The sequence below is a fragment of the Bubalus bubalis genome, chromosome 14, assembly GCF_019923935.1.
Source record: "Bubalus bubalis isolate 160015118507 breed Murrah chromosome 14, NDDB_SH_1, whole genome shotgun sequence".
Lineage (NCBI taxonomy): Eukaryota > Metazoa > Chordata > Mammalia > Artiodactyla > Bovidae > Bubalus > Bubalus bubalis.
In genome coordinates this window covers 60,137,236-60,152,004 of record NC_059170.1, presented here as the reverse complement: position 1 = coordinate 60,152,004, position 14,769 = coordinate 60,137,236, and the positions used below count along the sequence as shown (strand labels likewise).

General features: G+C 41.7%; 1 protein-coding gene across 1 annotated transcript in view; it reads right to left on the bottom strand.

Moving 5' to 3' along the window:
* The window catches only part of PIP4K2A (phosphatidylinositol-5-phosphate 4-kinase type 2 alpha), a 187,545-nt gene that overhangs the window by 74,779 nt on the left and 97,997 nt on the right, over nucleotides 1–14,769 (bottom strand). The window contains exons 2-3 of the mRNA XM_006079950.4: nucleotides 2,048–2,145; nucleotides 252–348 (exon numbers count right to left, since the gene is read on the bottom strand). Coding sequence (XP_006080012.1) covers nucleotides 252–348; nucleotides 2,048–2,145 — 195 coding nt within the window. The remainder of the gene's footprint in view (nucleotides 1–251; nucleotides 349–2,047; nucleotides 2,146–14,769) is intronic.

The following is a 14,769-nucleotide window of genomic DNA, read 5'->3' as shown; positions in this document are numbered from 1 at the left end:
AAGCCATTCTGCATCGCAGGGCCCTACGGGGGCCTCGGGGAAAAATGCAATGAAATGACAATGAGATCATACTGATAACGGGCCCTAACTGAAAGAACCTTTTATTTCAGAAAGCACACTTAAAAATTCTTCTAGAAAATGAAAGTTACTATTATCTAATTACTTGACATGAAAAAAACATGAATTCTATTTTACGGAGCAAAAGGCATGAGTGAAACCCATTTGAGATAAATGTTATGAAAGCAACTTACCTGGAAATCCTGATCATCGATTCCAAACCTCTCCCGCAGGTTACGGAAAACCATGGGGCAGTATTCCTTAAACTTGAAGTGGCTCGGCATGTTTTCTCTGAAACAATCAGATCGTGGAATAAAGTTCAGATGTACAAACAGTGAATCTGCCACCATCCTGCTCACCTGCAGCCAACGATGTGCTTGGAGCGCCCCACCCACAGCAGGCCAGATGGGCTTCGAGTGAGAAGAGAACTTGCTTGAACGCGATTGTGTTAGAGAACTGAGGTCTATAGCTGCTGCAACCCACAGTAAGATCCGGGGGCAGAAGGGACAGACATTCAGGGGGGACAATAAAAGAGAAGCAAAAGGCTTGCAGAGGGAGGGAAAGGCAGCGGACAGAGTACAAACCATGCTCCCCACTCCTAACAGGTTGAAGTGAAGTGAAAGTCCTTCAGTCTCATCTGGCTCTTTGCGACCCCATGCACTATACAGTTCATGGACTTCTCCAGGCCAGAATACTGAAGTGGGTGGCCTTTCCCTTTGCCAGGGGATTTTCCCAACCCAGGGATCGAACCCACGTCTCCCGCGTTGCAGGCAGATTCTTTATCAGCTGAGCCACAAGGGAAGCCCTCTAATAGGTTACCTTCTGACTAAAGCTTACAAAACAAGACCTTCTCTCACTCCTGGCTCGACCTGTTTTATCTTTTATGTAAATACCGAATTCTACATTCACATGGAAAGATCCCCCTCAAAAGGTCAACCTTTAAAGAGTATTATGAGAATAATTAACACAGCAGCTTCACGTTAGAATAATGGCCCTATTAAGAAATTTCACAGTTGATCCTCATGTGAGAGAGATTTCTCTGGGGTTCATCCCACTCATTCAGAATTGCTTCCTCCTTTTTGTTCACACATGCACACATACACACACCCCTTTGTCATGGTACTCTGTACATACGATAGGAAATGATGGTAATTTGTACATGTGTCCATTTTTAATCACTTGCCTGACTGTGAACACTCTGAGGGCAGAGTATTCTTTTAAAAAAAAATAATTTTTTTTTAAGATATTTTTTTTTTGATGTGGACCATTTTTAAAGTCTTTTAAAAAAAAATTACCGTATTTTGTTACAATATTGCTTCTTTTTTTAGGTTTTGATTTTTTGGCCTTGAGGCATGTAGGACTGTCAGCTCCCTGACCAGGGATTGAACCTGTGTCCCTTGCATTGAAAGGCAAAGTCCCATCCATGGGCCACCAGGGAAGTCTCAGGGCAGGATATTTCTTATCCATCCCTGTATGTCCAGCTCACAGTGTAGTGCCACAGAAGGTGCTCCCTAATGATGCCTAAAACGACATTCAAAAGAGGGAGAAATAGTCTCAATGCCCAACATGGCTTCCAATTACATTTTATAAAAATGCAACTTAATTCCTTATTGTTCTAGGAAGCAGTCATTTCTTTTCATGAAGGAATCATCAGCAGACTTTTGTGTAAGGTCTATAGCTGAGGTCTATAGCTGCTAAAAAAAAATTCCAAGCAATTTACAGCTTCAAACATTTAAATTGTAATGAGAATATCACTTTTAACATATAAGATATTCATAGAGAACAATATGCCATATGGCAAAAAGATATTACCCAAGAGGGCCTGCTGTTGCTTCTCTGAAAATGACAGATGGTTATGTTTATCACAGGATTAACTTCATCAGCAAAACTTTACTCCCACCCATTGAAAAATAATGTGATTATAGAAATTCACAAAAACCATACTCCTGGCAGCCACATTAGTTCTACAAAAGGTTGTGCTTGTACTTACTTGTTAAAAAGGTGATTGTCCACCTTTATCTTTGAATAGGCTTTGAAGTCATCTGGCATCAACATAACAGGGATTTGAACATGGCTCAGTTCATTGATCTAGGAAAACAGAATAAATGGCACAGGTTGTTAGCATCTAGGTGGGAAGCACTTATCTTGAACACTTCATTTTCCAAGGAAACCTGGTGGATGCTCGCACTTCCCAGACCACTTTCCTCCCTGTTCCCATCGTGCAGCTGCTTCCCTCACAGCCAGCTATCCCGGCTCCTCTCGATCCATCTTCCCACATCCTCTCCAGAGCCTCAACCCACAGCTCCTTTGATCACATGTCCAGGGCAACGTCCCTCTGTAAATACTATCTGAGAAAGACAGCCTTTTAATTTCTGATATAAATATTTGTGGAGGGACTTCCTTTGTTGGTTGTCCAGTGGCTAAGACTTCCTGTTCCCAATGCAGGGGACCTGGGTTGATCCCTGGTCAGGGAACTAGAACCCACCTGCTGCAATGAACATTGAAGACCCTGGGTGCTGCAACTAAGACCCGGCACAGCCACATAAAGAAAGAATTTGTTGAATTAGTGGATATGACTATTTCTTTATACTTTGGAGGTACTCAAAAGGCACACTGTTATCTATACGGTCTTTACCTTTCTTATGGGACCTAATTTTAAATAAATATTAGGGTGGGACATGAATTTACCAGAAAAGGAACCTTCAGGAAGAAAAGAAAAGAGACACATGGCCATGGGGTTAGATGACAGGGAAGTGGGTTGGACAGGGGTAAAGACAAAGGCACATCTTTATGTGATTACAGAGAACAAGAGGTTAATCCATCTCGGTTTACATTCCCATGAATGGCTGGGACAGCTTTTGACACTTTTTGATTGAAAAAGCTGAACCTTCTCTTGGTTAATTATTTCTGTATTTAGCTCCCAAGTGATAATTCCCTTGTTACTAGTAATAAAAATCATGTTAAAGGTTTATGTTCAGTCGTTAAGTTTGCAACCCCACGGACTGCAGGCTTCCTTGTCCTTCACTATCTCTTGGAGTTTGCTCAGATTCATGTCCATTGAGTCGGTGATGCTATCTAACTATCTCATTCTCTGCCACTCTCTTCTCATTGCCTTCAATCTTTCCCAGCATCATTTCTTTTCCAATGAGTCAACTCTTCGCATCAGGTGGCCAAAGTATTGGAGCTTCAGCATCAGTCCTTCCAATGAATATTCAGAGTTGATGTTCTTTAGGATTGACTGGTTTGATCTCCTCTTAAGAGTCTTCTCCAGCACCACAGTTCGAAAGTATCAATTCTTCGGTGCTTGGTCTTCTTTATGGTCCAACTCTCACATCTGTACATGACTACTGGAAAAACCATAGCTTTGACTCTATGGACCTTTGTCAGCAAAGTAATATCTTTGCAAAGTAAATGGAAGATGCATGGCAGGGGTTCTTAGTTACAAAAACAAAAAGCAAAATGAGTTTCTCGATACATCACAGTTGTTAACCCATTGCTGGGTTCATAGAAAGTACAGGAAATCATTAAGGCCCGCTCCTTCCCCTAAAGTGAGTTTAATCCATAGGGCATGTGGAGACCATTAAGTAAGCCTGAAAGGAGGGGCTTTTGTGAAGATAAATGCCAATTTCACAGTTTGGGTCAAAGGATAGCTGGGGAGCTCAACCCAAGACTGCAGCACTAAACTAGAACTCTTGAAGGAAGCAAAAGTGGTCCCGATGCCCAGTGGAAATAAATGCAAATGGTGCCTGGAAGAAAGCACTCCTAACACAGTCCTTCAGGATTCCCACAGATGAAGTTCAATCAAATTTGGGGGCACAAAGGAATGAGAGTTAACAGAAAACTTGATATTATGTTCAAGACTTCAGCTAGTAGAACAATTGATACAGAATAGAAAATTAAGACTATGTATAAAATGTGTGAAGAAGGGATTTCCCTGGTGGTCCAGTGATTAAGACTCCGAGCTTCCAATTCTGGGAGCATGGGTTCGATCCCTGGACAGGGAACTAAGATCCCACATGCTGTGTGGCACAGTCAAAAATTTAAAAATAAATAAAGAATAGTGGTTATAGTGCTCATGTTTTATTCAGGAGGAGAGGTAAGATATTAACTGTAGACGTTAAGTATTATGCAATAAGTTTAAGCTTAAACATTAAAAGAATAAGAAACACAGTATATAACTTCCAAACAGAAAAACAGAGTAAGAAAAGAAAACTCAATTAAAAAAAAAGAAACACAAGCAGGAAGAAAAAAAATTTTTGCACAGCAAAAGTGGGACAAATAGAAAGTTACTGATAGAAATAAATCTGGATATATACATAATCACAATAGGCACAAATAAACTAGCAGTTAAAACTAAAGGTTGTCAAAATGAATTAAAAACTATAAGTGATGTACATGAGACAACTTAAAACATAAGTTGTCAAATACATCAAAACTTAAGGAATAGAAAAAATATATTACATAGTACTAAAAACTGCTGGAAAGCTAGCCTAGTTTTATTAATATCAAATAAATGAATAACTCTAAGACAAAACCATTACTGAGAACAAAGAAGGTCTGGACACAGTGATAAAAGGTTCAATTAGCCAGGAAGACAAGATTCCTATGGTATAAGGACCTAATTAATTTGAGAGTATAGAGCAAAAATTGTTAGAACCTCAGGGAAAATGGGCAATCCGTTAATAAAGAGGCACATTTACATATGCTTTTATTGATATAGTTCAGACAGACACAAATGAAGAAAGTTAGGGGTTTACACAATGTAATGAATATCATTCACTTGGTACTTGTTGCACACCTATTATTGCCAAGTATTATTCTTCCAGACGCTTGGGTTACATGGTGGAACAAAACAGATTAAGATGCCTGCCCTCTGGAGCTTCTGTTTTAGTGGGAAGAGTCAGAAGATAAAACAATAAACTTAGTAAACTACCATGTTAGAAACGAGTGATCTACTAGGTTAAAAGGCTATAGAAAAAGGAGAAAGATAGGACAGAAAAACTAGGGAATGCTCATCAGTACACGGGGAGGGTCACTGCACTATTTAAAACAGCGTGGATTCCAGTAGGCCAAGGTTTGGAGAAGATGAGATTTGACATGGCAGTGCAAAGGCCCTGGGGTGGGGACATGCCTCAAATGCTTGGGACAAGGAGGCCAGTGTGGCTGAAGCAGATTAATGAGGGGAGAGACAGGAAGAGCTGAGGTTACAGGTAAGAGGAAGTGGTTTCTGTAGGGCCTTGCATGTCACTAGAAAGACTCTGGCTTTTACTCTAAGAGATATGGGAGCCATTGCAGCTTCTGGGTGATAAAGCCATGAAATCAGTTAACTCAGGGTTTAAAAAGATCATGGTGGTGGGGCAGGGGCACAAGCATGGAAACAGGGAGACCAGTTACAAGGAAGTGTAGTAACAGCCTGGTTTTTGTTGTTACCATTTTTGTTGTTTTGGCATGGCATGCAGGATCTTAGTTCTCTGACCAGGAGTGGAACCCAGGCCCCCACCAGTGGAAGCCCAGAGTCTTAACCACTGCACCACCAGAGAATTCCTGTAATAGCCTGTTTTGACCACGAAGACAACAGTGTAGTTAGAGATGGGGAATCAGATTGTGGGTATTTACTGAAAGTAGAGACAACGTGATTTCCTGTAGTTCTGGATGGGGGAGTGTCAGAAAGACACTTTGGTCTAAAAGGCTTTGGTTTAAACAGTCAGAAGATGGAGCTGCCATCAACCGAGATGGGGAGACTTCTCACTGTGTTGCTTTTTGTGCCTTTTTTTTTTTTTAATTCATTTTATTTATTTTTGGTTGAATTGGGTCTTCGTTGCTGCACTTGGGCTTTTTCTAGTTTTGGCAAGCGGGGGGCTACTCTTCATTGTGGGGTTCCGGTTTCTCACTGCGGTGGCCTCTTGTTGCGGGGCTTGGGCTGTGGGTGCATAGGTTTCAGCAGTTACAGCACGTAGGCTCAGTAGTTATAGCTCGAGGGCTCTAGAGTGCAAAGGCTCAGAAGTTGTGGCTCACGGGTTTCGTTGCTCCTCAGCACGTGGAATCTTCCTGGAGCAGGGATCAAACCCATGTCCCCTGCCTTGGCAGGCAGATTCTTATCCACTGTACCACCAGGGATGTCCTCTTTTTATGTTTTTTGATTTTTGAATCATGTTGAAAAATTGCTTGTTCTAAAAATTAAGTACTTTAATACTTTTAAAAAAAACCCTATGACAAAACATGCATGCAAGCTATCAGAAACAGTTATAAAATATATATTATATCCACATAATACTTAATGTGTCTTCCCTGGTGGCTCAGTGGTAAAGAACTGGCCTGCCAATGCAAGGGAAATCGATTTGATCCCTGAGTCAGGAAGATTCCCTGCAGAAGGAAAAGACAACCCACTCCAGTATTTTGCCTGGGAAATCTCATGGATAGAATTATATTATGTTGAGCTCTGCATGAATTTTTGGATTGGATACCACCACCCTCATTTCTGGATCCATGCTGACTTTCAAGTGGTACTTGTTCTTTTTTTTTTTTTTTTTAACATAACCATTGAGATTCCAGTTTCCCAAAGATTATCATTGTACTACAGGAAGTAGTATGAAGTTGAAATTGTGAACTCCCTCAAATTAGTAGTTTGCATGGTGTCTTGCTGATGCTGAGATCATCATGGTTCCCTTGAAATTTTAAAATATCCCAGGGCACTCCTGGGGAATTTGCTGCAATGCCCTGGGCACCTTGGTGCATTTTGGGGACCACAGGTATAAACAGCAGCAGATGCTTAAAACAGCAAATGAGAAAATATAATTAGAGAATATTTATGTTCTAAGATAATCAAAATAATCCCCTAAATGCCTTGTACTGGATTACAACCTATAACTACTTTATATTCACCCCAAACAACCTTAACCATTAGCCTGTATAAACTGATGATCTCTATAACCTTTTCAAGTAACTCGTTTTCTTGGGATAATGCTGTATCAACTGTATTTGTGCAAAGCCAAATTACAATTCTGTTGCTATGAAATTATGGCAATAACTTTATCAGGTATCAGTTTAGCCCATTCTAGACTATACTATTAAAATCTCCTTTGTGTTATGGCCTATAAAAACTTATGAAACTTCCACTTAATCAAGACACTAGACTAACTTAAAATCATATAATCTCTCCCATTCAGTTTACTCAAATATCTTATAATATTAAATAATATTAAATATTTAATATTTAACAATATCAAATATAATATTAATAATATTTCACAGAGTATATTTGTGAAAAATTAATATCTATACATCTTGATGCTAGATGACTTGATGTCAAAGTTCAGAGGGAAAAAAAAGAATCAGAACTGAAAACCAAGTCTTGTGACAAGCACAGTTAGAACAAAGCTGGATAGCAATTAAATCCATTTCTCAATATAGAAGAGAAATAGAAGAGAATAAATAAAAGCAAAGGAAATTTATAGGGTGACAAGGAAAAGTGAATGAGCAACCAACTTCATATTGCTTTCACCAAATTAAATAGAAGTTGGAGAGAACATAATGATTCCTATCACATCTCTGCTTCTAACAATTTCTGAGAAAGCAAAATCCAGTCTAGAAGTGGGAACATAGAAATCCATTCCTCCCTCCGTCATGCTGCTGACATCTGTGTTGGTAACGGTATCTCTTTGGAAAGGCAGCAGGAAGAGAGACTTTGGGGATCCTTTTTGCTCTATCTGGTTCCTGCTCAGAAAAATGTTTTGTGGTAAAAGCATGACAACCTTCCAGCCCCAATGGAATGTGTGATCTGTGAATTTCCCTCACTGATTATGTATTCCACATCCATCCTTTTTATGTGAGCATCCACTCTGCTGGCTGCCATGCAGAGACCCTTGTTCATTCTCACACTGTGTCCAGAGAGGCCCACATATTAATGGAAGAAGTGCCCAATGTCAAGTTCCAACAGTGATAGGTGTTGGGAGGAAGGAGGTCATCAGACCATGAGCAAGCAGGACAGAGGCAGGACCAGGGCGGGGGTGGAGGTGAAGGAGGCGCCAGCCGGGAGCAGGAGGGGGCAGGTTGAGGGGGTTTCCAGGAAGTAGAGTCGAGGGTGCAAGGCCCTGAGGATGAAGGGATGAAGTGGAGTAGGACGAGGATTGGAGTATGGCAGCTGGAGGTGTCGGGGGGCCTCTGGCGGGGGGATTGGTGGTGGACAGCAAAGGAAACCAGGCCCGGGACTCTGAGGAGGGGAGGTGGAGAAGGCCGACCTGGACAGGGCTAGTTTCTCAGAAGCCTGGAAGGAGAGAGATGGTGAGGATGGAGACAGGGGCTGAGTCAAAAGAAGGCATGTTCCTTCCTGGGGAGGCTGGGGTCACTGGGCTCTGAGCCTGCCTGAAGGAAACGGGCTTTGGGGAGGCAGCCCCTCCAAACAGCCAACAGGTACATACAAAGTGTATCTAAGCAACAATGTCAAAATAGTAACTAACTAATTCTGCTATTGGAATCCCAGATTTTTGATAGCACTTCCACATTCATTTTACTTTTCCCCCACCACCACAAAAAAAAATTAAAGGTTGCCCACCCCTTTTATAAAACAAAGAGAAGGCCAATAAACCAGTGACTCTCAATTCCTTTCCTCAATCCCCCTCCCGCTTTTCCTACATTCACTAACTTTGTACTGATCTGTGGCCAACAGTGTTTTACAATAAAGAAGGCCATCCCATTGTTTTGCTAAAAAAAGGAGAAGAGGGAAAGGGGGCCGTGAAGAAGTGGCAGAAGCTGACCAGGGCGGAGAGGGGTTCCTTTTTTCTCTGAGGAGGAGCCCTGAGGCTCTGCTGAGGGTGGAGGCATGTGGCGGCTTAGAGGAAACACAGAGAACTGGAAAAAGTGATTGCAGAATGTGGGAGAACAAGTCTGAAGGGAGAAATGCAGCTGGGCTTTGGGGCACAGTGATAGTCAACGCACAGGACGCCAGGGGAACCCGAGGAGTGACATTCCCCAGAGCTGGGCTGCAGGGAGCTGGTGCTGATTAGGGAGGACCGGGCTTCTTCGGGTTTGAGGTTTTTGCTAGCTGGAATGAGCAGTGGAGTTAATTCTAGGATAATCACTCGGAAATGGAAAGTCAGTACAAAACCCTCCTCCCTGACCACAGAGAGCTCCTGCTGCAGCTGATGGAGCCACGAGCACACAGAGTGAAGGACGAAGCAGCAGAGAGGGGAAAGCTGGAGTCCAGACACTAATTTTCCCGGGAACTCGGGGCAGCGGGCTGGGGCAGGTGTGCGCAAGGGCTTCTGGGAGGCCGTGAAGCCGGCGTGGCTCTTGAGGGATGGAGAGGCATGACTAGTGTTTCATTTCAATACACTTCGACAAATTCCATCTTCAGAAACCAGGAGTTCCCCCCACGAAGGAGGGAACGCTTGGCCCTCATTATTAGAGGAAAAAAGAGACGAGAAATCAAAGCCGACTGTGCTTATAGCTTGGTTTATGGAGAATCATAAGATGATGAAATTTGGGACTTCCTGGTGGTCAATTCTGAAAGAGATGGGAATACCAGACCACCTGACCTGCCTCTTGAGAAACCTGTACGCAGGTCAGGAAGCAACAGTTAGAACTGGACACGGAACAACTGACTGGTTCCAGATAGGAAAAGGAGTACATCAAGGCTGAATATTGTCACCCTGCTTATTTAACTTATATGCAGAGTACATCATGAGAAATGCTGGGCTGGAAGAAGCACAAACTGGAATCAAGATTGCTGGGAGAAATATCAATAACCTCAGATATGTAGATGACACCACCCTTTTGGCAGAAAGTGAAGAAGAACTAAAGAGCCTCTTGATGAAAGTGAAAGAGGAGAGTGAAAAAGTTGGCTTAAAGCTCAACATTCAGAAAATGAAGATCATGGCATCTGGTCCCATCACTTCATGGGAAATAGATGGGGAAACAGTGGAAACAGTGTCAGACTTTATTTTGGGGGGCTCCAAAATCACTGCAGATGGTGACGGCAGCCATGAAATTAAAAGAAGCTTACTCCTTGGAAGAAAAGTTACGACCAACCTAGATAGCATATTGAAAAGCAGAGACATTACTTTGCCAACAAAGGTCCGTCTAGTCAAGGCTATGATTTTTCCAGTAGTCATGTATGGATGTGAGAGTTGGACTGTGAAAAAAGCTGAGCACTGAAGAATTGATGCTTTTGAACTGTGGTGTTGGAGAAGACTCTTGAGAGTCCCTTGGACTGCAAGGAGATCCAACCAGTCCATCCTGAAGGAGATCAGTCCTGGGATTTCTTTGGAAGGAATGATGCTAAAGCTGAAACTCCAGTACTTTGGCCACCTCATGAGAAGAGTTGACTCATTGGAAAAGACTCTGATGCTGGGAGGGATTGGGGGCAGGAGGAGAAGGGGACGCCAGAGGATGAGATGGCTGGATGGCATCACTGACTCGATGGACGTGAGCCTGAGTGAACTTCGGGAGTTGGTGATGGACAGGGAGGCCTGGCATGCTGCAATTCACGGGGTCGCAAAGAGTCGGACAGGACTGAGCGACTGAACTGAACTGAACTGATGGTCTAGTGGCTAAGACTCTGAGTTCCCAATGCAGGGGGCCCAGGTTCCCTCCCTGGTCAGGGAACTAGATCCCATGTGCCCCAACTAAGACTTGGTGCAGCCAAATCAATAAATATGAAAAAAATAATAAGATGATGAAATTAAGAGAGACCCTTAGTCCTCCAGTCTAAGCCTCACTGTGCAAATGACAGCATATCCTGGTACAGCCTGGCCTTCATCATCAAGGAGGATTTGACACTGACTTGTATAATATTAGACAGCTACCAGCTACTCCACGGGCATCTTGTCCAGACTGCCTTTCCTTCACGATGCCTTCACATTTCTTTCGAGTTTCTCCTTCCCCCTAAATCCTCTCCCCACACCCCTCGGTCAGGTGAGTAGCTAGATTTAATGACTTGTAAACAAACACTTCACAAACCACAGGACCTACCGCTTAAAGGAAGCTCTTAATTAGTAAATGATACTTTTCGATAGTGTATCCATGAGCCCCCTCTTTTTTCTACAAGCACACTTTATTTTTTTATGTACAGGACTCACCAGTCATTCATCAGTTTTACCAGACATATTCATGACAGCACTGCCTGATCATTGAAAGGCCTGGATAATTCTCTCCTGTAACCTATTACTGTGACATCACACAAACTAAAATATATTCTGGTCTCTGATTCACATGAATGAGCTGATACAGATTGACAATGAGCTGTATCAACTTGAGTAAATTGGGTTGATTCTATTTCTTCTGTATTCCACATAGAGTGAGGGACTGTGATCTTGACTTTTGAACAATATTCTTGGGTTTCCAAATCTTCAGTTTGGCATTCTACCTGGTCTAACCATTCTATATAGCCTACCTGGAAACTGGCAGATAATGGTTTATCATCATTAGCTTGCATCAGTATTTTAACAAAGCAGTTATACTTTTCTTTCTGCTTTATAGCTATTCCATAGATACTGGAAACACAAACACATAGTTTCATTTATATATGCTATATAATATTTATAAAAGAAATACAAAATATTTGGTTTAACCATTACTACTTTGGAGGAAAAAATAACACACCCCCATAGGAAGAGGCACACATCATGAAATCTAAATAGTTTTTAATTTATGGAGATAAAAGTATCTTTGGAGTTTACTTATTTAACTTTTATTAGGTTACTTAAATAATAAACTGAAGTTCTATTATTAAGGCCACATTTACGGTTCCTTTGGGTAACAAATATTGAACAAACTCTCAAAACAAAGGTGTAATATCACTTTATTCTTGTGAAGTACTTAATAGTTGTCAAACTACTTAGGCAAATAGTTTTCATTTTCTGTTTGTAATGACAGTCGTGTCCATGGTCCTACAAAGCTTATGATCATAAAAGTTTATTGCAGATACCCTCACAGAGGAGCAGTAGGCTGGGTCTCTGGGTGCCCTGGGAAGGGCCTCTTGTTCATGTTTACACTGTGCCAGGCACAGTGTAGTAAACAGGCTGGTGTGGACCTGCCCAGACTTTCTGCTTAGCCATCGGGCATCAGCGTGGACAGTGCCGGGGCCCAGCATCAGACATTAAATAAAGCGGCTTTGTTGTGAACCTCAATAGACACAAGGGCAAAGTGGGGATGGGAGGGTGAGTGAAAGGATCAGTTCAAAGTGTCCAAATGTTCCTGATTGTGTTACAGCTCTGCAGGGGGTGAAGGGGGGACGGTGGGGAGGGGGTGGTGTGGGGAGGAGTGTGTAGAGGGGAAAGATACCTTTGACATGGAGGGGGTGGAGAGAGGAGGATGGGAGGAGCTGGTGAGGTCTAGGCTCCCCTTGACCTTGACTCCTGTTAATATTTGGCATTAACCTTGCTGCTCACACTTCGTGGACATCTGACAAGCATCACATTCAGCACTCTAGACACCGTCACTCCAGTACTCTTGCCTGGAGAATCCATGGACGGAGGAGCCTGGTAGGCTGCAGTCCATGGGGTCGCAAAGAGTCAGACACGACTGAGCGACTTCACTTTCACTTTCTCTTTCAAGCACTGGAGAAGGAAATGGCAACCCACTTCAGTGTTCTTGCCTGGAGAATCCCAGGGACGGTGGAGCCAGGTGGGCTGTCGTCAATGGGGTCGCACCGAGTCGGACACGACTGAAGCGACTCAGCAGCAGCAGACACAGTAGCTCACCCAGTCTTCAACCAAATGGAGTAGGCGCTGTTAGTATTGTCTCCATTTTCCAGATAAGAAAATTGAGGCTTAGTGAGATTAGGTAAACTAGTCCTGCCTAAAACCTCTTCAGTCAGGCAACTCACATGAGTTACCTCAAATATGCAAGTCAGAGAGTGAGGCTGGCGGGCCCTAAGATCCTTTGGAGATTCTGATGGCCTCTGAGCAAGCGACAAAGCTGTCCACCCGCAATTCAAGTCTTCACCGTGTTAAAAGCTTCTAAAGGAGTCTTTTCCTGTTTTTCCTCTAAGGAGTAATTACATAGATGTTTAGAATAAATGATTAAATGCATGTTTAATTGAATATGCACCACAATCTACAATTAACCTCAGCTGTAATTTTAATAAGTGCAATCTAAATTTGGAAAGACCTGTATTTCTGAGAAGTTTACTTCTCTGACATTCCTTATCACTTCAAAAAAAAAAAAAAAAAATAAGGGAAATATTGTAAATCAACTATACTTCAATTAAAAAAAAAAGGAAAATAAATATTCCTCAATGTTCCATTAAACCTTAATGAATCCTAAAGAGTATCCTTAAAGGATACAAAATCAATTTCTCAAGCAATTATGTATTAAAGCAAATGGCTGAGTTTTCCCTTATGAAAAAATATGATTAACACATGGTACAGTAAAAGCCATGTGACTTTTCCTTTTGTAACAAACCATATGACCCCACTCAGAAAAGGTATCTTGATCACTGTCTTCAGCAAAACATTCAAATTTCTATCCCACTCAAGTTACCTCGGACACTGTGAAGTATGTTTTCTTATTTGTTTTGTGGATTAAATCTGCTGATTGCAATGGGTGTCATTCCTGCAGATGTAACACTGAATTCATACTGGCAAGAAAACCAAGTTGCAGGTAAGCTGCAAAAAGGAGAATCATAAACAACTACTGGACAAGAAATAAATGAGTGAGACCCAGCTGGTAATGGTTCTAAAGTAAAGGCATACGGACATGTCCCCACACAGCGTTTCCACACTGAGACATTTAAAGCATCAACTTCACGAATTCATAAGGCTTTTTTTTTGAGTCAAGAATATGTTTACAAATTGTGAGGCATTATTAATAGCACTTCATTGATTTAGATGTATTTCACTCTAAATACTGTCTGTGTCCCCAGATGAATACAGAATTCTATTGGTTTTCATTCAGGCAAGCTTAAACAAAAAGACTGAAAAAACACAGATGAGGAAATCTCACACATGTAGTATAGACACTGAAATATTTAATCTGATTATAATAGACAACTTACCACAAATTATGCCATATTCAGATGAAAAAAGGGGCACCCAGAACATGAAGCCACAGGGCATGGTGCTGGGTATGGAGGTATGACATCCCAGACTGGGGCAAGTTGGACATGACAGGAGTGGGAATTATCTTAAAAGGCCTATTTATTCCTCCTCAAAATCTCAAGACACAGATTGAAGAGGACTTAGTTTATCTCCCAAACATTTCCTACCACTTAAATATGAGTGCATATTTTAAAACACAATTCAACTATAATAACAATGAAGTGGATAGGCTGAACAATGAGAACAGGCCAGATAAGCACACAGAATTCAAGATCAGTAAAGACCCAAGGGGTAAAAGAACTGCAGTGCGTGACTCAACATGAATGTAATTCTGGATACTATTTTAACTTTAATTAATTTCTTAGGGAAACCAAACAATAATTATGTCATACCAGATCCCCTAGACTTAACAAGTTTTGCAATCGCTTCAGCTTCTACAAAAGGATCCTGACTTTACAACTTAAAAAAAAGGGATACAAATTCACCATTAATGATAAAAAAACAAAACAGCCTCTTCCCCCCCTCCTCTCATATCAGTGTCTGAAAATAGATTCTTTCCACTTACTGGACTCATTCTTTAAAAAAAATTCCTTTGTGACTCTCTGGTTGATAAGCATAGGATTCCTCCCACCCAATAATTTACTCTGCACATTTCTGCCCTAGAGTTCATTGGCTT